Source organism: Chelonoidis abingdonii, chromosome 21 (genome assembly GCF_003597395.2).
Source record: "Chelonoidis abingdonii isolate Lonesome George chromosome 21, CheloAbing_2.0, whole genome shotgun sequence".
Lineage (NCBI taxonomy): Eukaryota > Metazoa > Chordata > Testudines > Testudinidae > Chelonoidis > Chelonoidis abingdonii.
The window spans coordinates 9,799,504-9,823,078 of NC_133789.1; the positions used below are offsets into that span (position 1 = coordinate 9,799,504).

Sequence of the window (23,575 nt, forward strand, 5' to 3'; positions counted from 1 at the left end):
ATTCCGCTTAAAGGACCAGCCCTGAGATAGGGTGAATATTGCACCAGGAACTAATACTCTGCCAGTACTGCAGTATTCTGCCACTAACTCAACTTTTTAGTTTGTTTCAGTAAGAGGAGGTTGAATGAACAACAACATTCAAATAAAGCTTATGGCCTGACACCAACATAAAAGGACATACCAAATTAAGGATATCACTGAGTTATGGAAGCTCTGCAGTACTAAAGAGGATGAGTTAAGGGTAGAGCGGGATTCTTCATTTTGAATTTTCTTTGCTTGTGTTGGTTTCATCCTTTCAAGCCTGAAATGTTTACTAGGATGACCCAGATATATTCAGTCACAGTGCAGGAGTGTGTTTCACATATGTATCCTGTATGTGGTAAATCCTGGAACTGGCAAGTCAGATTTTAAAGACCTTCTCATTACGAACTAGACATTAGTAATAATCTAAACTCCTATATCACTTTTAATTTGAAGATGTCAAAACACTAATTGGGCCCCAGTTCAGCAAACGACTTAAAGGTGTGCTTAACTTTAAGCATGTGAACAGTCCCATGCCATTTTGTAATCTCCATTCTTTATACTGCTACATTTCTCCCTAACTCCCCTGCCCCCAAATAGGAGACCAGCAGCGGTGAAGAGATATGGATTTGTTTTATCATCTGTACCTATTATCTCCTTTCAAGGTTTTGAATATGATAGTACTGGGATTTGACACTGTGTAAGGCTTTCTGAAAAATCCAGAAAAGAGGAAACTGTCCTGTGCTTCGGAAGAGTTCAACTTAAGTACAGGAAAGGGGAGTGTAATAATAATGGTACATAATTTACCCCATTACCAGTTACATACTCATGTGATTAAAATTAAGCAAGTACTTTGCGGAATCAATGTCTAAGTCTCACATAACCCTCTTCAGCTAGTGAAGTAATATTAAACCCATTTTACATACAGAGAAATGTGGGCAAATATGTAAACTGACCCAAGGTCCCACAGCAAACTAGTGCCAGAGCTGGGACCAGAACACAGGAGTTGTACTTGAATGATTCTGCCTCTCTGAGAGCTAAAGACCAGAAGGGACTTTTACCCTCTTAAAAATTCACACCGTATTGCCAGTTTGAATTTTTCTAGCCTCAGGGTTCAGTCATTGGATCTTGTTATGCCTTTGTTTGGTAAATTTATGCGCCTTCCAGTATCAGATGTCTTCTGCCCTCATAGGTATTTTTATAGACTGAACAAGTTGCTTGTTTACTTTCTCTCTGATATGCTAAACTGCAGTGGGCTCCTTAAGTCTATTATTAGGGGTGTCAAGTGATTAAAAAAATTAATCGTGATTAATCGTGCTGTTAATAGAATACTATTTATTTAAATTTTTTTGGATGTTTTCTACATTTTCAAATATATTGATTTCAATTACAACACAGAATACAAAGTGAACAGTGCTAACTTAATATTTATTTTTGATTACAAATATTTGCACTGTAAAAAATAAATAATATTTTTCAGTTCACCTAATACAAGTACTGTAGTGCAATCTCTTCATCATGGAAGTTGAACTTACAAATATAGAATTATGTACAAAAAAACCCTGCATTCAAAAACAAAACAATGTAAAACTTTACAGCCTATAAGTCCAATCAGTTCTACTTCTTGTTCATCCACTCACTCAGAAAAACAAGTTTGTTTACATTTATGGAAGATAATGCTGCCCACTTCATAATTACAGTTACCTGAAAGTGAGAACAGATATTTGCATGGCACTATTGTAGCTGGCATAGCAAGATATTTACATGCCAGATGCACTAAAGATTCATATGCCTTTTCATGCTTCGGCCATCGTTCCAGGGGACATGCTTCCATGCTCCTCTGGAGTTTGTTAAAAAAATAATGCATTAATTACATTTGTGACTGGACTCCTTGGGGGAGAATTGTATGTCTCCTGCTCTGTTTTACCTTCATTCTGCCATATATTTCATGTTATAGCAGTCTCAGATGATGATCCACCACATGTTGATCATTTTAAGAACACTCGCACTTTCACATCTGTTCTCACTTTCAGGTGACATTGTAATTAAGAAGTGGGCAGCATTATCTCCCATAAATGTAAACAAACTTGTTTCTCTTAGTGATTAACTGACCAATAAGTAGGACTGAGTGGACTTGTAGACTCTAAAGTTTTACATTGTTTTGTTTTTGAGTGCAGTTATGTAACAAAAAAAAACTACATTTGTAAGTTGCACTTTCATGATAAAGAGATTGCACCACAGTATTTGTATGAGGTGAATTGAAAAATACCATTTAGTTTATCATTTTAACAGTGCAAATATTTGTAATAAAAATAATATATAGTGGGCACTGTACACTTTGTATTCTGTGTTGTAAATGAAATCGATATATTTTAAAACGCAGAAAAACATCCAAAAATATTTAATAAATTTCAATTGGTATTTCTATTGTTTAACTGTGCAATTAATCATGATTAATTTTTTTTAGTTAACCACGATTAATCAACAGCCCTATCTATTATTAAGGTGTATTTTCAAGACTTTGAATCATTCTTGTAATGCTTTACTGAACACTCATCTCCCTACTCCTATTCTATATTGCCCTGTTTATCCATCCAAGGACTAGTAGTCCTCTCAGTCACAGTATAGCGCTAGGCATTCACATTCAGTTGATTACCTACAATGAGCCCTTTCAGATGCCTGCATGACCTATATTGTCATTTCAGAGTTACAGATTACCAGGATATAATCCCACATTCTGTAAATAGGACCTACGTTCTTTGTTCCAAGATACGTGTGGCTGTGCATTTGCCCAGATAAAACCACACAATCTGAATGAGCTCATCTAACCAAATGATTCAGCTGTGCATCAGTGACCTCCTCTTGCTGTCATTCACCACCCAGCCAATCTTTGTGTCATCTGCAAATTCTACCAGCAATGATCTGACACCTTAGCACCATACTGTTGTGTCTGACCTGATACAATGCGAGTGTTTCACAGAAGCAATCCTGAAAGGGAATTTGGGAAGCTCATGAACTACGACCAGAAATTCAGACACACTCCAGCCTAGAAGGTAAATTCTATCTGCCTCTGAGAGTCCTTTGCACTGGTAACAGGGAGTCAGATACAAGGGGCAAAATTTGACTTGAAACAGCCCCCCCAAAAAAGCAGAGTCAGGTAGACATAATTTTTTTCATGAATTTGTGTTGATTTCAGTAAATTGTTTCAGTTGAAACAAACATTTTGATTTTTGGGGGGCAAGCGCTTCACAAAATGACCAGAGAAGATGGTCTGCCACCACCACTCTTTAGCTCAGTGGCTAAGACCTTCATCAGGATGTGGGAGAGCTGCGTTTGAATACCCATTTGACAGCAGGGACTTAAACCCATGTCTTTACCCATCCAGGTGAATTCCCCAAGCACTAAGTTATTCTGGGGGGTAGGTCTTGCTTCATCTTTCTTGCTGAAGCTTGCTCATCTTACATGAAGTTCTTGAATGGACATTCGGGCAGAGAGTGAGAGAATGAGTCTAGCCTGGTACTCAGGGCACTGGAAGAGGGACCCCTGGCTTCCAGTCCCTGCTCTGGAGGGGAAATTCAAACCTGGGCCTCCCACAACCTGCATGAATGCTCTAACTACTGGGCTAATAGTTAGAAGGGGGCCATCGCCAGCCCCAGGTTTGTGAATCTAGCCCTTCATTTCCTTTTACTGAACGTACCTAAAATGAAACTTCGATGACTTTTTGTGCTGCTGAAAATTCCAAAACCATCTCAGTTGTGGTTGAACAGGAAGGGAATTTTTGTTTTGATTTGACAGAACTGCCAGCGAACCAGAAAATCAGTTAGTTGTCTGGCTCTAACCAGGCCCCAACTCCAGTGCCTCACCGTGGCACCCCAGGATCCTGTGACTGGGGCACGGGCCACCCTCACTCCACTTTCTGCCACCCCCACCCTTTGAAGCCCAACTTTCTGCCTGTATTTGCCCTACTCCTCTTCTATCCCCTCTCCCAATCCCTTCCCCCTTCTCACTGCCGCTCCCCCTCTTCCATTCCCCTTCTCTCTGCCCTCCCCCATCCCTTCTCCCATTCCCTCCCCCCTTCTCGCGGCCCCTTCCCCTCTTCCATTCCCCTTCTCGCTGCCCCTCCCCATCCCCTCTCCCATTCCCTCCCCCCTCCTCCAGCCCCTCTTCCATTCCGCTTCTCTCTGCCCTCCCCATCCCTCTCCCATTCCCTTCCCCCTTCTGGCTGCCCCTCCCCTCCTCTCTGTGCTCTCCCACTCCCCTCTCCAGCTTCTGCATGCCGGACTAGGCCCGCTCGCTTCTGGCGATTGGCCCCGGCCACAGGCGCGCGCTCGTTCCCCCGAGCCGCCCTTTCCGCGCGCTGCCGCCGGCGCGGTTGCCTTGGGAACGGCCAGACGCCGGCTTGGCAGAGGGACGAGCTGGGGAAGGCCTGGCGAGGTGAGCGGCGGGGAGCCCGCTCCTCTCCGGCAGCGCCCCCAGGCGGGGGGCGCGCCCCAAACACCCCCCTGAATACATCCTCGGGTGGGGGCAACCTCCCAAACAGCCCCCCCCAGCGGAGAGACCCCGTCCTTCCGTCCCGGGGGCCAAACCTTCCAAAGACCCCCCAACCCCCTCCCACTGGGGAGACCCCCCTCCTCAGCTCCTGGGGGAGCCTCCCTAACCCCCCGATCCCTTAGGCTCCAGCTCCCCCGTCAGGGAGGACCCTGTCTGCACTTCCTGGGGGGAACCTCCTAAAAGACCCCACCCATCGAGGGAGCACCCCAGTGCTCTCCCACCCAGCAAAAGGCTGTTCCCCATTTCTGGGTGCCCTGTTACATGCACATTCCCAGGGGAGTGCTCCAGCAACCCCTCCACCCACCCCAGGGAGCAACGCTTCCCTCGGTGCCTCAGAGAGGAAACACCCCACAGTTAATCTCATTTGGGAAGACACCTCCTCATAACTGGATAAATTCATAGTGGTTAAGTCCATAAATGGCTGTTAGCCAGGATGGATAAGGAATGGTGTCCCGCGCCTCTGCTTGTCAGAGATGGAGATGGGTGGCAGGGGACTGATCACTTGATCATTGCCTGTTAGGTCCACTCCCTCTGGGGCACCTGGCATTGGCCACTGGCGGTAGACAGATACTGGGCTAGATGGACCTTTGGTCTGACCTGGTACAGTTGTTCTTATGTTCATAGGGGAGTGATCTTCCAAAACACCCCTTTCTCAATGGAGCATGCCCCAGCATCTCCATTAGAGGGAGATCTGTCCCCACCATCTCTAGGGATGAACCCCCACCCCAGCATCCTCTCATCAGAGCAGAGCCCCCTTGATCCTCCCACAAGGGAAGCCTCCACAGCATTCCCCCCATCCTCAGGGAGGGGAAACCCACCACTCATTCCTAGGGGAGCATTCCCAGGAACTAGCTTTCATGCTCCATTAGTGTAGCAAATAATCCCCCTGCCATATCTCCCCCTCCCAAGGTGTCTCCAGGAGAGGATTTCTGCACTATTCAAAGGTATGTTGGTAAGGCCAGGTGAATCCATACTCCCAAAGCACTGCCCTTCGGTGGGAGGCCTCATCTAGCTTCCTATCCTGCATCCAAATGTTCAAAATACACTCAGCTGAAAAAGTACAGGGAACATCTAAGACAGGGGTCAGCAACCTTTCAGAAGTGCTGTGCCGAATCTTCATTTATTCACTCTAATTTAAGGTTTTGCATGCCAGTTATACATTTTAACGTTTTTAGATGATCTCTCTCTATAAGTCTATAATACATAACTAAACTATTGTTGTATGTAAAGTAAATAAGGTTTTTAAAATGTTTAAGAAACTTCATTTAAAATTAAATTAAAAGGCAGAGCCCCCCGGACCAGTGGCCAGGACCTTGTGAGTGCCACTGAAAATCAGCTTATGTGCCGCCTTCGGCATGCGTGCCATAGGTTGCCTACCCCTGATCTAAAACATGGGAGGGTCATTGACAGTGTGAGTTCATCTGAGGAGGCAGTAACAGGGGTCATCCAAAATGTTATATGTGCTGGGAGAGGGACATTTGATTTGGGGTGCAGGCTAGGACTTTTTATGCAATGTGGGATGCATACTGCTGGGTGGGGGTGTCACCCAAAAGAATATGAAAGGAAGAAGTGTGATGTTCTGAAACAGCTTTCCAACAGCGGTGGGGGCAAACAACCTAACTTATTTTAGGATGATACTTGATAAGTTTATGAATGGAGTTGTATGCTGGGGTTACCTCAGCTAGCAGGGGACTGGGCTCAATGATTATCCTGGAGTTTTCCAGTCGTATGTTAGTATAAATGCTGCCAAGAGCACTTATCACCTGAGAAGGCTGGAGCTGTTGTCTCATTTGTGTCTACTCAAGCCTGACACTGGTTCTAACTGTTTGGTAATTTTCCCATGAATTTGCCTCCTACTTCTCTCTACCCAATCTGTGTTTCTTTTTCTTTATCATTAACCTAGTCTACTATTAAAGTGAAGACTATTTATACTGCCCCTCCCAAGGGTCTGCCACATTTCTGGATGTTGTAACAGATGGCTGCATAATACAAAGTGATTAATATGGAGGAACTTCTGCAGAGATTTGGCATTAGGACAGGTGATGGTTAGCGCAGGTTTCACAATATTTTAATTTCTTTTAGTACAGTGTCCCAGCTGCAGAATGAAGAATGTGATAGGCACAATACAAACCCTTAGTCATGCAATAGTTCATAGTGATGTGAGCAGTTCCATTTGCTCCAGCATAAGGGGTTGCAGGCTTAGAATATATATGAAAGAAAATGAATAAATATAGTCAAACAAGCAATCCCCCACCAACATAATGCAATGTACTAATTATGTGACTATGCAGCCATCAGAGCTGTGTGTGGTTTCCCTTCTCCTAACAGAAATATTAATACCCAGTACTGATACCCCAAAAAATCATGTTAGGACCCAAAGACCATAAGATTGGTTTAAAAATTATGAAATTAAAAGAAAAAAGTGGTGGTCTTTTTATTTCCCGTATGATTTCTGAGCATTTAGGATATGCTTTTGTCACGTTTTCAAACTCTTTCATCCACAACTGTAAAGCCAAAAAAAAGTGTTCTTGATTTTTTTTAAATGAAATCTGAAATTCTCACTTAGTCACAGGCCTCCAGAAGATGCAGACAAAGATAATAGCTGAGCTAACTTCTGCTCTCATTACCACTGTTATAAATCCAGATTAACTTCAGCAGAGTGACTGACTTTATAGTGGTGTAAAAGCTGAATTTGGCCCCTGGAGAATAACTCCAGCAGAATGACCTCAGGAATTCCGCTGGGAAAAATATTCTCACTGGTTGTGTCAGCGTTCTTAGAATATTAAGTCATTGAAAATGCTTAGGTAAACGGAATGTTTATAGGAGAGAACCATGGCTCCTGGCTTTGCATTCTCTTTCCCACTTCTCTATCTTCCCATGCCCCTTCCTTTCCTCTTCCTTCCCCTCCCCTTTTCCCTTCTTCCTTCCCTTCTCCTATTAATTGTGAGCAGGACTTACGTTCAGAGAATTAATACAGCCCACCATAGTACCATAGGGACCAGTAGCTGCAGTGAATACAGCAGTGAGTGCATTTTAAATTGAGAGACAATTTCAAAGGTGAGGAGCTGTCAAAGTTAAAATGTCATTTGTAATAACTGAGAATATGAAATTTATTTACAGTTAGCAAGTATGTCCTTATTTTTGATAAATTCACCATTGTCTCATGAAAATAAATCCCTGTATCCTTTTCATAGTTCTTAAAAATCGTCACTGATTTGTGTGGGACTATTAATGCTTGTAAAACGCCCTGAACTTCTCCTTTTTAATTACTGAAAATATATGGCATGGGCAACATTAGTTTAAATTCCTCCACTCTGTCCTCCCAATCTACTTTAGCCTTGATCTATAGGAATGAAAAGATAGGTCTGTTCTCTGTAGCTCAATTACAGCTTCTCTACACAGAGGATTTCTCAACATAGGGAATTATTCATGAATAACTTTCCGATTGACTCTGTGTGTGCATTCTTATTCTGGATTAATTCCACAGATTAGATATAATTCAGAATAAAGCACTCATATTCCAAAATGAAAGCATCCACATATGGATTTTATTAGAAATAGCTGTTCTGCTTTAAATTCCTACCCTACTTTATTCTGGATTAAGTTTTGTGTTTAGATGAGCCCTAAATGCTTGGTTTCTTTTCTGAGATTGCTGACAGAGAATCAGTTAGTGCCATACATTATGATGCTTCTTGTCCAGGTCCTAGCAAACAGACATTCAATTTCATTTTGCATGGGCCACTTTACAATTTATCAATTATACAGAGTGAAACAATGCATATATGCACATTATGAGGTTTTCGTGACATCATGGGAATCTTGAGTGTGAAACTTGCATAGATTGGTATATCTGAGATGTTCTCACAGACTGCCTGTGTTTATTGTATGTGATGGACCGCACAAAATGGTAACAAGAATACATAATACCTGTCACAGAACAAGATTTACAGGTATATAATTTATTGTCTGGACTCCACACATTCTTTGCCTGCCATATTTGATGATATCTGTCAACTCTTCTGAAAGAAGTAGCATTACTTTTAATTAACTTAATATATATCTCCAAAACCTTTTGGTGCTTTTAGCATGTCTGTCTGACATTCTCAAACATCAGATAATTGATGGTTGTTCATCTTCTTAGCTGAACCTGGCTACAGTCAAGGTTATTGTTTTTTTCTCTTGACAGATACTAAATGGGTTAGGCAGCAAGACAGAAGGTTCACGGTGGCTGCTGCCTGACCCACAGTTGTTAGGATTCTTGATGTCCCTAATCATCTCTAAACTGAGTATTTGAACTTCATTTCTATTTTCAGAACATCCATTTTCTATTTGAGGAACCTTGTTTGTCTTTGTCATTTCCTCGGGCTTCTGTGATTGTTTAAGAAAACTTTGTCTCACATACTTTCTGCAAGAGATGACTGCAGCTTGCTTAATGGTCTATGAGCTTTCTGTAGCTATCACTGATTTCTCTCACTAATTCTCCATTAATTTTACCTCAGATAATTTTTGCTGATGTCTTGAATGCAGCTCTTTGTACAGGGTGATGAGCATACATGCCCTCTAGAAATGTGTACACTGCTCATTTAGACCAAGTCAGTATGATCTTCTCTTACATTACTGCATTTTTATTATTAGTTTGAAGTAGTTTATGTTTCTGGATAAATTTGGGAGGTAGCATGGTCCAGTGGGTAGAGGAAACTAGACTGGAAATCAGGAGACCTTTCTGTCCTGGCTCTGTAACTGACTTGCTGTGTGACCTTAGGCAAGGCATTTTACCTCTTTGTGCTTCTGTTTCTCTCCTACTGTAAAGTGTAAGCAAGCTCTTTGATACAGGGACTGTATCTCATTAGATATCTGAATAGCAGCTAGCATAAATGGAGTTCCAATGTGAATTGAGACTGTTAGGCCTTGCTGTAGTAATAATTTTCCTCTGCGCTTTGAGATGCCGTTCCTGGTGACCATCAGACATGATTATTCAACTTCTTCTAAATATAAATTAAAATATGTTCTCTCCTGTGTGGTTAACAAATGTTAGAGACGAATAAGGCTTCTTTCAGCAGGACTGGGACCAACAACAATTTTCAGTTCTAGACCTGTGTTTTCAAGGACTCTTTCAGAAACTTTAGCCTTTGGGGATGATATTTTTTCATACATGGATTCTGGCTGAAGGTGATTTTTTTGAGTGAAAATGGTGCAGTAGTGACATACAAAGTTGGGAGAAGAGCTCCTGCAGACCTTGCAAGATGCAAACAATTGGAGAAGGGCTCCTAAGCACTTCAGTTTAGATTACGTCTTTATGGTGCAATCCTAAGTGGGGTGTGAGGTGCGGCAGAGCTATGATGATCATATTTAAAAAAATAAAAAGATGCTTTTGTGTTAGCAATTTTTAAGGACCTCAAATTGGTATTCATAAAGGTAATGCAATTTCATACTCATGGTATAATGATATGAAACCATAGGCACTAGAATTTTATAACAATTTCTGTATGTTTCTGGGAACCACAGGAAGGAGGGACAGAACAGGTATCAGGTACACATCCTCTCCCTTCTCAACCTTCCCAGAGGAGTCCAAGCATCTGGCTTTGCTCTGATTAGACTGGATCATCAAAGCATTGTATTCATAGTGTAGTGGTGTTGCCCGACATGTTATGATAAGCTTTGGCCCTGAATAATGGTTGCCATAAAATGCATGTTCACTGCATGATGAGGGTGAAACAGATCCACACATTTTACAATTGATATAGCAATATGCTTTGAACAAACACTTTATACTTTAAAAACACATTTTGGAAAAAACAAAATAAAAAACACACAGGCCATTTTAAGTATCCTGAAAGTCATAAGAAAAACTGGGAATTGTCCCAGTGAAATTCAGATATATGGCCTCTGTAGGCAGGGAGAGTTTAGGGGAGGACTGGGTCTTAGGGACAGACCATCTCCAAGTGGCCTTTTGGATGGTACAGCCTGCACTCCCCTGTATCTCTTGTCTGCTAGGGAGAACTAGGACCATGGCATCACCTTACCATCTTCTTGTTCCTCCTATGTTTATAAACTGGTAAGGTTGCAACTGAGGCATCCAGAACCCAGGAAATATTAGCATTAAAGGTATTTATGTCTCCCTCGCATTTTTGTACAACGCTGCCACTAAGCTCCTTTTTCTCACGTGATAGGTTAAGATATCTAATAAAAATTGCTGTATATTTTTCCTGTTTTCCATATAGCAGTAATCCAGTTATGTGCAGAGGGATTTCTAAAAGTTACAGAAAGTTACTACTATGGTAAATTTATTACAGTTTAATGTAATATGAGAACCATAAGTATGAGCACAAATTCTATCAGGTTATATGCCAAACTGAGGCAGGATGAGAATTATGAAAAATAAAGGAGTCTTTTCTAGCGACTCCTTAACTGTGCTTTTCAGCTTCAACTTTAATTCTCTCTCATATAGTCATACAAATCCATGCACCTTTGTATGCTCTGCTGCCTGAACTTACCCTGGCAGGTGGAATAGTGGATTCAATACTGGGCCCAGTCCTACGAGGTGCTAATAACTTCCTGCGTAGTGTTGAGCACATTGACAGTTGCACATTGCAGAATCAGGCTCCAGTATTACAGTTCAGTACAGATTTGAGAAATAATCATTAGCCTCTAGTAATTGCACAAGAGACAACTAATTTAAGCTTTCTGTCCTTAATATGTCTTGGATTCATACAATTCTACATTAATAAATAATTTACCTAGATCAGATTCCTTGTTGCTATCTATAATACTACTGCTGTACCAGATCACCGTGCAGCAAATTTGGGCTGATTTCCTGTTAATGATCAGAACAAGTTCATTCATGGTGGTTGGCTACTCTGTAAGTAGTAAAGAAAGGCTGTAAGAATGCCAGCATGGCAGGGCTTTCTTTAAACAGGAACATCCTTCTATCTACCATTAGTAATTAACACATAGAGAAAAGGCAATTAGAGCAGAGCAAAACTGAAGTAGTGAGATAAAAAATGATCTTTAAGAAGACATACTTGCTTTATGTGCAGGTCCTGCTTACCTACTGTAATGTACGACTCCAGAGAAAGACAGAAGTTCATCAGTGATGCTCAGTATGTGAGGGAAATGCAACACAAGATGGATTCAGAGTATCAGGTATGCCCAGAAAGCAATAGACTTTGGTCAGCTATTTCATTATTTGTTGAAAGTTACCTTCACTTGGGTAGAACATTAGCTGGTGATTAAACTGCTGATTGCTACTGTTTTAGTATATATATTTCTAATTAGGGAACTTACATTTTATCTTATATTCTAATATGAGTAGAAATCAGTAAGATTTCATCAGTGAATGTTTTCAGGCCATTCAAACGAAGTCTCCTTATGCCAGTGGTCCCCAACCTTTTCAGCTGGAGGGCCAGCCGAAGGACCACTGCGGCGGTGGAGCACCTGCCTAAATGCCGCTGACTTTCAGCGGTATTTTGGCGGCGCCGCTTCTCGATGATGCCACTTGCCATCGACAAGCGGCGTCAGCGAGAGGCGTCCCCGCCGAAATTCGGGAGCAACGCCTCTCAATGACATCACTTGTCGATGGCAAGCGTCGTTATCGAGAGGCGTTCCCGCCGAAATGCCGCTGAAATTCAGCGGCATTTCAGCGTGTGCTCTCCCGGGGGCCAGGACACGGGCACATTAAGATGCCCCCGCAGGCGCCATGGCACCCGCAGCCATCGCGTTGGGGATCACTGCCTTATGCAGTTGGTTCTCCTGCACAAGAGTTTTCTCTGTACCTGTCGCTGCGCACTCCCTAACTTAGCAGGAATATTTCTGCTCCCTTGAGGCCCCTCCACCAGCCCAGAGAACCCTGAGCAAACATATTTTCTCCCACTTTCCTTCTCAACTGCCTTGGATGCTCTGTTGCACAGGTCTACCTACATTCCTGCAGAAAGGCTTTGTCTACCAGCAGTCTAACTCACCTGGCTAGAATGATGTAGGTTTCTCTCACTCAGCAGGAGTGAGAGATTTGCTCTTCTTCCTAATCAGCCCCCATCTATGCTGAGTTCAGCCATTTTCTACTCACCCTTTCCAGGCTTGAGACATACTGCAGGGGTAGCAGGGTGAGGCTGATTGAGCTCATAGGCCTTTATTAACCCCTTCTGATTCAGTGCCTAACTTTAAACATGTGAGTAGTTGAAATCAGTGGAATTACTCTATTCACATACTTAAACTTTAAATACATGCCTCACTTTAAGTACCTTACTGATCCGCCGATATATTTAGCTGCATATCTTCCATTGATTTCAACGGAAGTTAGGCACCTGAATACCTTTGAGGATCTGAACCTTTGTGATGTATTGAGCACTTTCAGTTCTCCCTATGTCAGTGGTAGACGTGGTGCTCAGTATCTTGAAAGATGAGATTCATATTTTTCATTTCTCTATTAGGATGAATGTGAAGCAATACCAATGGGCTACATTTGAAAAATGTCCCTGGGGCAACCCACTTTACCTGAGAATATTATCACTGTTGCTGTAAATGTTGAGAAAGAGGGTGCTGGCAGTTCTGCTGCTGTTGGTTTTATTTTCAGCGTTACTAGTACATTTTGTTGAGAATATTTTAAAGTGGCTTTTTATTATTGTAACCTCCATAGTTGAGGTTAATTTGAAATTTTCACATAAAGCAGTGATCTAGGTCCCATTCAGCAAAGTACTTAAGTATATGCTTAAACATTTTGCTGAATAGGATGGGCTTAAGTGCATGTTTAAAGTTAAGCTTAAGTACTTTGATGCATAAGGATCTTAATTTTTTTCTTCAATATTAATGCAGTATATCCTCTCCCAACTTACTTTTTGAGTACACAATGAATTTTCTGAGGATTTGCAAGTAAATCTGTTATTTAGTTTGAATTAAATATCTGCATTATACACCCTTCTTAGTATTTTTCCCATCAGTTTGTTATAGAATATAATTTATGACAAGTATCATGGCATATAATTGATCATCAGTTACTTTCAACGGAGAATAAATTGTATAACTTGTATTTGCAGAATAAGTCACCTGTGTGGAAGCTAACAGAAAAGGTGCTTAAAAATGGCTTCTTTTTCAGCATATATGTTCCAATTGTATTTTCAAGTCATATCTGCATACACTAGCTACATTCTCAAGAAGGTGCACACTATAATATTTATGGGTAAGACTGTGAACCCCTTATTCACAATGGTGGGTAGTTACACAAATAGTGCCATTGTATTAATTGGCAGTATTTGTATGCACAACTGCTCATCAATGAGAATAAGGGGGTCAGAATTTGTTTATATGAGAGTAATGTTAATTCTGTAGCAGAAAAGATTTTTCTCTTATAGGTTTTGAGAGTAAGCATTCCTTGAAGCCTCTGGGCCAAATTGTGCTGTGTAACACCTGTGTAAATTTTGAAGTACCTCCATCGACTGCAGTTATGTAACTGAGAATTTGCCTTACGTGCCATAGGATAAACTTTATAGATACATTCAAACAAAAACTCCATGGGAAAAATATTTAGTTACTATTCATAATTATTTATTTGTATTGTGGTCGCACCTAAGAGCCCCAATTATGGGCCAGGGCCTATTTGTGGTAAGCACTGTACAAATATATGACAAAAAGCTATCCCTGTTCTAAAAGCATACAATCTAAGTTGAGCAATATTTTACCTGGGAGACACTCAGTGCACTTATAGTCCCATGCAACTTTTAGAATGTTTTTCCAGTGTGTGTACTCTATAACATGACATAACTGAATTAGGGTTGAAAATGACATAAGCAGGTTGGTATATAGTACACATCTCAAGTGTCCTGAAGGTTAAAAACTTCTGTTCAAAACTAGTGGTTTTGTGAGCTACCACACTTCCAATAATTCATGGCCTTGCCTTAGAGATGCAAAGGATATAGGTTCAGATCTTCTGGACTGGCTGAGTTTCACTTCAAATAAGCCTAGGAAGGTGGGAGCAACAGTTCCTTTAATGCACTCTGTGCTCCCTAATCCTGCTTTGATGAGATTCCTAGGTTGGCGGACCCTGGCCCCAGGCCACATTAGAACAATCTCACAGGCCATTCTAGTAGCATGGGATCTACAGAGTTTAGTGGCACTGTGACTATATCATGTTTTTCTCAGCCTTGATAGCTACCCCAAGGGCTAGGAAGAAGGGGTTGCAGAAACCACTGTTCCAGGCCTACACCATCTGGGGATTCCAGCTATTTAGTGGGAATCCCAGCTTTTTAGTGGGAATCCTTGGGCAGCAGGATCCATTGCCTCTGTGGCCATTCCATACTAGCAGACCAGGATAAAGTAGTAAAGTGTTTTGAGTTCAAAGGATTTGGCTGTCGGATCAGACTAATTGGTCTGACTCCTTTGCAAGCACACTGCAAAACCCTCCTCTTTGACACAAGCATTTCCACAGTAACTAGAAGGATGATGATTAAAAACCCCCAAACCTTTCATTTCCCCAAAGGAGCCCCTTTAACTAGTGAGGGGAGAGGAGCAGAAATCTCTGTGAACTCCATTAAGTACCTCACCCTGCAAATTTAATTTGGGAAATGCTTTGATTCTATGGTGATGGGCGTCATAGAAAATCCTAAAATAGATGAGTGCATGTGTGTGGGGAACAGGACATAGGAACACATATACACACAGAGTCTGATGAGCTGCTGCACAGTTTTAGTTATTTACATTTACCAGGATTATTGAAGCACCAGGTCAGGTAATTATTCCAAGCAGTGTTAGGCTTCGACATTCAATAGGTTAATTCTTTCAGCCTGTGATGTATTTTGTGACAGGTGTGAATACAGAACAATTGGAGATGAGATTGTCTTGACAAGGTGGACTGTAGCTAGAATTAAGACTCAAGTTATTCAGAAGGAAAAAATCTCTCTTATTCCACACAAAGAATGTGTTTTGTTCTTTAGGCTTGCCTGAGAAGACAGGAGCAGAATAGAGAACAGACTGAGAAGAAACGAGAGCAACATGCCAGGCAAGAACAGAGACAGAAAACCCTATCTTCCATCTATGCTACACGCAGTTATGAAAGACCATGGATATCAGGCATACCAGTTACCAGACAGGTACTTAAACTATAGGTCACACAGGGTTTGATAATTTAAAAGAAAGTCAAGTGGAACAGAATATTGTTACAGGGTAATGGTCTCCTGCTGCTGCATAAAATTCCAGGGAGAAAGGGAAGCAGTTAACAGGAAATGATTGGTGAGGAACAGTCAAAATATTTACTTTTATATTGAGCCTGTGAGTGTTGTATTCCAGTGACTTTATTTTTTCTGTCAAATTATGGACGTACATGTAATCATTTTTAAGAGGGATGCTGGGCAAGGTAAATAACATTTACTCACTGTTCCATAACTACATATTTTTTTTAAAATGTGATAGTGAATTTCATGGCAGTATTCAGGAGATTTTCAGTAAACCGAACTTTAAATTCTTCCATCAGATCCATGTCTGTGGAATCTTTCCATACTTCAAACAGTGAGCCAAATCCTTGATCCTGATAAAGCAGCAGCTTTGTGTAAATACAGCAGCACAAAGAGCTTTAAAGCTGGCCTAATGGGCCAGCTAGGTATTGGTTTAGTACAGGATATCTCCAGCACTCATAGTGGCCTCTTAGAGCAGCCCTGAGGCTGCTTGATCCCACCAAGCTCAGGGAATTGAGTAGAGCAACTGTGGTATAAAGCCACCATTTAGGGGCCTGCAATGTGCACTGTTCACCCCAACCCAAGGATCAAGACTGCTGTTTCTGTTATCTCTGCAGTACAGGCTTGGAATTAACTGATCACCAGAGGGGGGATGGCTTTGATCTGGCTTGAGCATATTGTTTCTAGCATGACCCACCTAAAATCTAGAATCCTAATATTTGTTTAAATTGTGCTGTTTGGGTGAAAAAAGTATGACAGTCTATAACTGGAACAACAGTATACTGTGGCCTCCTCTAATGTGGAACCAGTGTCTCGGCAGATGGATGGTTGCCAGGGACAGGTACTCTTACTAGGGAAAACAAATACTTTATGTAGATTCATTTTTTTCACAAATAAATTAACATTTTAAGTACTGGACTATGCAGACCTATTAGACAACATATACATTTTGACTTGTGTATCAACTGTTTGTCTTGTACACAAATATATTCAGTAATTGCCATGGTGACTGTGAAGCTGAAGGATGCCCAACTCCCAGGCAGGAGAAGAGGAGCTGCTGAAGGGCCAGGGAGCTGCAGATAGATGCCTTGCCAGGGATGGAGTATGGATTTGTTAATTCAAAAAAACTTAAAAAAATATATACTATTAACCTTTCAAAATATATCAACATGGAACAGAAGTTAAAAAACATTAGGTACATAGGAACTGATGAACTGGATCTGACCCATGAGCCATCTAGTTTAGTATCTGTCTCAGAGTGGTTAATCCTAGCTGCTTTGGAGGAAGGGGCAAAAAAAAACAAAAACAAAAAAACAAAAAAACAAAAAAACAACAACAACTATGCAGTAGCAGATATGGGATATGTGCTCCCAGAAGAGTTTCCTCCAGCTCTGAAACACGATGGTTTATATTCCTACCAAAATTGTTTTGGTTTATTTTAATATTTACAGTTATGTGACATAAAAAAACCCAGCTGTACTATACGATCTCATTATAAACACTGTACAACTGCATACAGGATTTGGCAAAGCACAACATAGCTTTTTCAAAGTTTATTGGATGTAGAGCTCCTGCTAACAGTTCCCCAGACTTTACTGTCTCTCAGACTATAAGTCTCTAAGATGGGATAAGTAAATTTGTCACATGAACACAAAGTCCCTTTCACGCACAATCATCATCATGGGTTCCCCCCGAGATCATGGGGCAAGTATATGTCTCCAGGTTATGTCCTGCTTGAACCTTACCTGCCTGTGCTTACTGTTGGTAGTGGCCATGCAGAGCTCAATTAATCTCTTCAATACCCAGCAGGGCTCTCTTTGCAGCCTCCGTGACATGATGGTGATAGACCCAGGGCAATAGTGCCTGAACAGGGAGGTTTTCAAAAGCATTACACCAAACTTTGGAACCCTGAACATAGCTTTATTTGACTGTAAGTCAAAGAGAAAAACCCAAAGTTTTTCACCAAACTGAGAGATCCAGTGCCTTTCCTTCCATTTTATTCCTAGCAGAGACGAATTATAAGGTCACAGCAGAATTGGCCACAGTGATAATAGTTGCTTCTGACTGTGATGATGCTGTGGTTCTTGAACTTAAACCAAATACAGATACCACCTGTGGTGGTGCTGTCTCAAGTCAGAGACTTTCGAATACGAGGCAAGTAGTCCTCCCAAACTCCAACTTGCTATGTCTAGCAGCCTGGAAGTTGGAATTGATCTCCCTGAGATACTCACAAAAAAAGTCAATGAAATGCTCCTGTTGATTTCTTCCTGGGAGACAAACTCAGCGCATATTTAATATGGGCAAAAATCATATATTGGTGTTATAAATAACATACATGAGCTCAATCAGCAAAAATGAACTCCATGTTGAAGTTATACAGTTCAGTTTGCCTATGGGTGGTAGATCAAACACTCGCAAAAAACATCTCAAACACGGTCAGATGCAAAAGACCTTGGGTGATCACTGAACTATAACACATACGTATATCAATTATTGACAGTGGCATCATCATCATCCACAGATTCCCCTCATGGATCCCTAATGTAAGCACTGAAAACCTCTCCTTTTGAGCCATCGAACTCATAGAATCATAAGGTTAGAAGGGACTGCAAGGGTCATCTAGTCTAACTCCCTGCTGAGATGCAGGACTTGTTGTGTCTAAATTATCCATACAGATGGCTCTCCAGCCTTCTTTTAAAAACCTCCAATGAAGAAGTTTCCACAGCCTCCCAGGGCATGCTGTTCCATTGCCCTACTGTTCTTACAGTTAGAAAGTTTTTCCTGAGATTTAATCTATATCTGCTATGCTGGAGTTTGAACCCACTGCCTCTTGTCCTGCCCTCTGTGGCAAAAGAGAACAACTTTTCTCCATCTTGTGTGTCAGACTTTCAAGTATCCAAAGACCGCTATTATATCCCTCCTTAATCTCCTCTTTTCCAAACTAAACATACCCGTTTCCTTCAGCCTTTGCTCATATGGCTTGCATTCCATCCCTTTGATCATCTTTGTTCCTCGCCTTTGGATCCTTTCCAGTTTCTCTACATCCTTTCTATACATTGGTGACCGTAACTGGACACAGTACTCCAGCTGAGGCCTAACTAGTACTGCTCTACTCAGTGCTATCACCTCCCATGATTTGCATGCTATGCCTCTGTTAATGAAACCTAAAACTGCATCACAGCCTCAACGTGAGTCAGCAGTGATCCACCACAACTCCCAAATCCTTCTTAGCAGTGCTACTGCCGCCAAGGCTTTTCCCTCATTCTGTATTTGTGCATTTGTTTTTTGTCTTTGTTGAATTTCATTTGTTGTCTATAGCCCAGTTCTCCAATGTATCAAGATCCCTCTGAATTTTAGCTCTATCCTCCAAAGTATTGGCAACCTGTCTTAGTTTTGTGTCATCTGCAAACTTGATCAGTATGCATTCTGTAGCTATATCCAGGTCATTAGATATTAAAACACTGAACACAGAACAGATCCCTGTGGAACCAACTTGAGACCTCCCTCCAATCCAACAAAATTCCATTAACAGTTATTCTTTGTTTGTGGTTGTTCAACTAATTACGTATTCACTTAATGGTAATTCTGTCAAGCTTGCATTTCTTCAGCTTACTTATCAAAGTGTCATGTGGGATTGTGTCAAAACCCTTGGTAACATCCAGATATAATTATGTCCATCGCATTCCCTCATCCACAAAATCAGTTACCCTGTCAAAGAAGGAAATTAAGCTGGTTTGGTATTATTTGTTCTTGGTAAAGCTATGTTGTCTGAAAGTGATTATCCCTTCATCCTCCAGGTATTCGCAAATTGAATGTTTATACATTGCTGTAGTAGCTTCCCAGGTATCAAGGTCAGGGTGATTGGTCTATAGTTTCCTGGCTCCTCCTTTCCCCCTTTTTAAAGATGGGTACTATGTTAGCCCTTCTCCAGTTTCCAGGACCTCTCCTATCATCCATGAGTTGGTAAATATTATTGCCAGTGGCTCTGCGATTTCTTCAGCTAATTCCTTCAGTATTCTCAGATGAACAACATCCAGCCCCACTAATTTTAATTCATTAAAATTGGTCAGAAGATCTGACATGGTCTTTACTTATCCCGATCTGCATCCCTTCTCCTTTTTGTCTATGGTAACTTCAATAACAGTCATCCACTCACATATTATTTTTGGTGAGAAGACTGAAGCAAAGTAGGCATTGAGCCCTTCTGCCTCCGCATCATGTTGTTACCAGCTCACCTTCTCCATTGAGCAGCAGACCCATGCTGTTCTTGGTCTCTCTTTTTTGTCTGACCGCCTCCTTTTTTCCCCCATGCCTATCCTTTCAGAACAAGCTATATCCCTCAGTGATGGTATTCCAATCATGGAAGTTGTCCCACCAAGTCTCTGTGAGGCCAATTAAGTCAATTTTCTTCATATACCAGGACTTCCAATTCATTCTGCTTGTCCCCTATTCTCCTGGAATTTGTATACAGGCATTGAAGAGATTTTGCCGACTGCCTTGTTGCTCTTCTTTTTGCCTTTTTACTGCAGTTTGATTTCTGGAGAAGGGTCTAGAAATCACGTCTTCTTCCCTTGTCTGCATTTCTTGAACCTAGATGCATGTTGGCTGGATTTTTGTTACTATCCCTCATAGGAGCTAGTTTAAAGCTCTCTTTATCAGGTTATCCAGATGATGTCCAGAGATGTTTTTCCTGGCATTTGATAGATGGAGCCCCACCCAGCACAGTAATCCTCTTTCATGGAATATCAGCTCATTGTCGAAGCAGCCAAAATCCTCTTGCCGACACCACCTGCATAGCCACGCATTTACTTCACAATTCGATGGTCCTGCTCAGGCCTTTTTCTTCAACAGGTGTCCCAAACTCTTTTATCCTTCTTCCCAAAGCCATGAAGTCTGCAGAGATCCGCTCAAAGTCATTTTTTGCAGTATCGTTGGTGCCCACATGGATAAGTAGGAAGGGGTAGTGGTCTGAGGGATTGATGAATCTCAGCAGACTCTCAGTCACATCCTGAATTCTAGTTCAGGCAAGCAGCATACTTCTTGGGATTTCTGGTCCAGACAGCTGATGGATGACTCTGTCCCCCTTAAGAGAGAGTCCCTGAGCACCACCACTCTTCTCCTCATGGGAGTGGTGGTCATGGAACCCTCATCTCTAGGACAATGCAATCCCGTGTCTTCTGGTCAACGGGGTATCCTTCTGATCCCTTCCCTTAGATGACTCTTCAAGACATTCTCAGCAGTAGTACATGTGCATATAGCTTGAAAGGGTGGCTTACCTCCATCTGTGTTGGGGATTGGTTGTCCTCCTCCTTCTCCTGGAGGACACATGCTGCCAACTTTCTTTCTTGTTCTTCAGTCCCTCTGCACTGCCCTCTCGATTCTTCAGCATGCTGTGCCACAGTACCAAACCCTAACGTCTGTCTAGAAGTCTACTTTTCTTGATGCAGTGCAGGGTGTACTTGGGTCTCTAGTCCTTTATCCTTTTCTTCCAGCAATGGAGGTCAGTCTCTTTGTGCTTTCCACTTTCAGTCTCCTTTGCTGTCAACTCCAGGAGCGTTTCAGAAATAGGTTGCATTATATAGGAGGCATAGTACTCACCTTTTCATCAGAGTAAGGTCGTTCTCAGAACTGATGCTTTTCATTGCAAATGTTCATTTGTTTCCATAACACAATGTAGTGTACTGCTGTTTCTGTCGAGTCCCAAGTACGAAGGATACCAAGTAGTTATTCTAGACCAGGGTCGGAACCCTGTCAGAAGTGCGTGCCGATCTTCATTTATTCACTCTAATTTAAGGTTTCGCATGCGCAGTAATACATTTTAATGTTTTCAGAAGGTCTCTTTCTATATAGGTCTATAATATACAACGTAAACCTATTGTTGTATGTAAAGTAAATAAGGTTTTAAAAATGTTTAAGGAGCTTCATTTAAAATTAAATTAAAATGCAAAGCCCTCAAGACCAGTGGCCAGGACCCGGGCAGTGTGAGTGCCACTGAAAATCAGCTCACGTGCCGCCTTTGGCGCACGTGCCATAGGTTGCCTTCCCCTGTTCTAGACATTAGCGGGGCAATCAAAATATATATCAGCATTGCACTGAGGTCTAAAGAAAGGTAACACCCCTTCCAGTGCTTTACCCGCCAGCAATCCAGAGCAGGGAAAAAGGTCTTTAAAAGCCTCAGTAAGAAAACGTGATTAAGAGATGCATCTAAGACTTGCAAAGCTAATAAGGTAATCCCACCTTTTGATAGCGCTACACATTTAATCAGAAGAACAGCATCTATGTAGCCAGAAAGGTTGAATGCATCATACAAGGAAATGTATAAGTGTACAACTTGGTCTTCAGTACACTTACTCAAGACATTACAAAGTAGACATCCTGTCCTCTGCATATTCAAGCTTTGGCAGGAAGGTTCTACAAGTGTTATCTCAGTAACACATCATAACCCTGGGGTTTGCAAAAAATGTGTTAGTTATCTAATTAGCACCCCTTCCTCTTTGGGAATGTCTGCATTGCCATGTAAGCCGAGGGTTAGTACAACTCAAGTTAGCAGACCCTGGGGTTGTTACTCTAGGGCTAGAGTGTATACACTCCTCATTTGTAACCCCAGGTTAGGAATTGTTGAATCCTGGGTCCCAACCTGGGGCACCGGCATCTATATTGCATTGTGTATGTCTGAGTCCCACCACTCAGAGCCCAGATTTCCTAATTCCTTCCCCACCCTCACGAAAAAAAATGGCCACTGTAGCCCTTTTTTCTTGTTGCAGCATGGGAAAAGCTGACTGTCCACTAAACTTGATAGTCCGTAGGACAAAGAAAGTCAGCCCATAGGATTGTGGGATACTTTTGGTGGATTCCCAGAGCACAAGTCTGGAAGGGCTGCATCTACAAACAAAACAATAGGGATTGGATCCTGAGTCCCAGCTTAACTTAGGCTCAGACATTCCTCCCCAGTGAGGTCCTGGGACCAAGCCCTGGATTAGGGCAATTTGTGTGTAGATGGAAGGGGAGTTAGGCTTGGTCCTGAGTTCAAACCTTGGGCTTACACTGCAGTGTAGAGATATCCTTTAAGCCCACTAAACAGTCACTGTTCAGAGCATCCCTTGCAAAGATTGCTGGACACGCAATGGTCTAGAAAAGAAAAAAAAATATTGTTACCTGTGAATTTATTGTCTTGGTCCCCACAATCCTGCAGGTTGACCCATTTAGGGAGGAAATACATGTGAGGGATTATAGAACAATCAGTTAATTTTCTAAAGTTTATCAAAGGCACTTTTGCAAGTGTAATCTCAGTTTTACATGAATAAATACTATTACTACCTTAAAATGTAGTTCTGAAAACTATCAACTATGGGTAGAGTTTTCAAAAGATGGGACCCAAGCCCAATGTCAGAGATCTGCTCTTCCGCCAAGCTCCTAAAAGACAAAGGAAAACCCACTATAAAGACTATTGGACATAAAATGCTTAAGAAGAGAAATAACCACTGAGAATACTTTTTTCTTTCTGTGCTCTGAACAGATCTTGTCCATGTAGGAGGTCAGATATGGAAGGATTCTACCCAGGCAAAAGTGAAGACTAGAGAGTAAATCCCATATTCTCTTCTGGGTTTGATTCCATTCTCAAATCATGTCATTACATTCACATCCCAGTCACTCCCTGATATGTATGCTGTTGGTAAATGTAGAGCTAATCAGATACTATTATTCTGAGCTGGGAAGCATTCAGACTGTCCTGTGAACCAAGTGCTCTAACTTTTGGACTCAGCTAGAGTTCAAACTTTGCAGTCAAGGCATGTTGTGTCTGGGTGTGCCTTGACTCTCCCCCTTCCTATATATACACTTTTTTA

At 41.7% G+C, this 23,575-nt stretch overlaps 1 protein-coding gene across 1 annotated transcript in view; it reads left to right on the top strand.

The window, feature by feature from the left end:
* The first annotated feature begins 5,360 nt into the window (after nucleotides 1-5,360).
* Nucleotides 5,361-23,575, top strand: part of MARCHF10 (membrane associated ring-CH-type finger 10) — a 69,833-nt gene continuing 51,618 nt past the window's right edge. Inside the window, exons 1-3 of the mRNA XM_032805482.2 lie at nucleotides 5,361-5,516; nucleotides 11,610-11,715; nucleotides 15,495-15,650. Coding sequence (XP_032661373.1) covers nucleotides 11,629-11,715; nucleotides 15,495-15,650 — 243 coding nt within the window. The 5' untranslated portion in view covers nucleotides 5,361-5,516; nucleotides 11,610-11,628. The remainder of the gene's footprint in view (nucleotides 5,517-11,609; nucleotides 11,716-15,494; nucleotides 15,651-23,575) is intronic.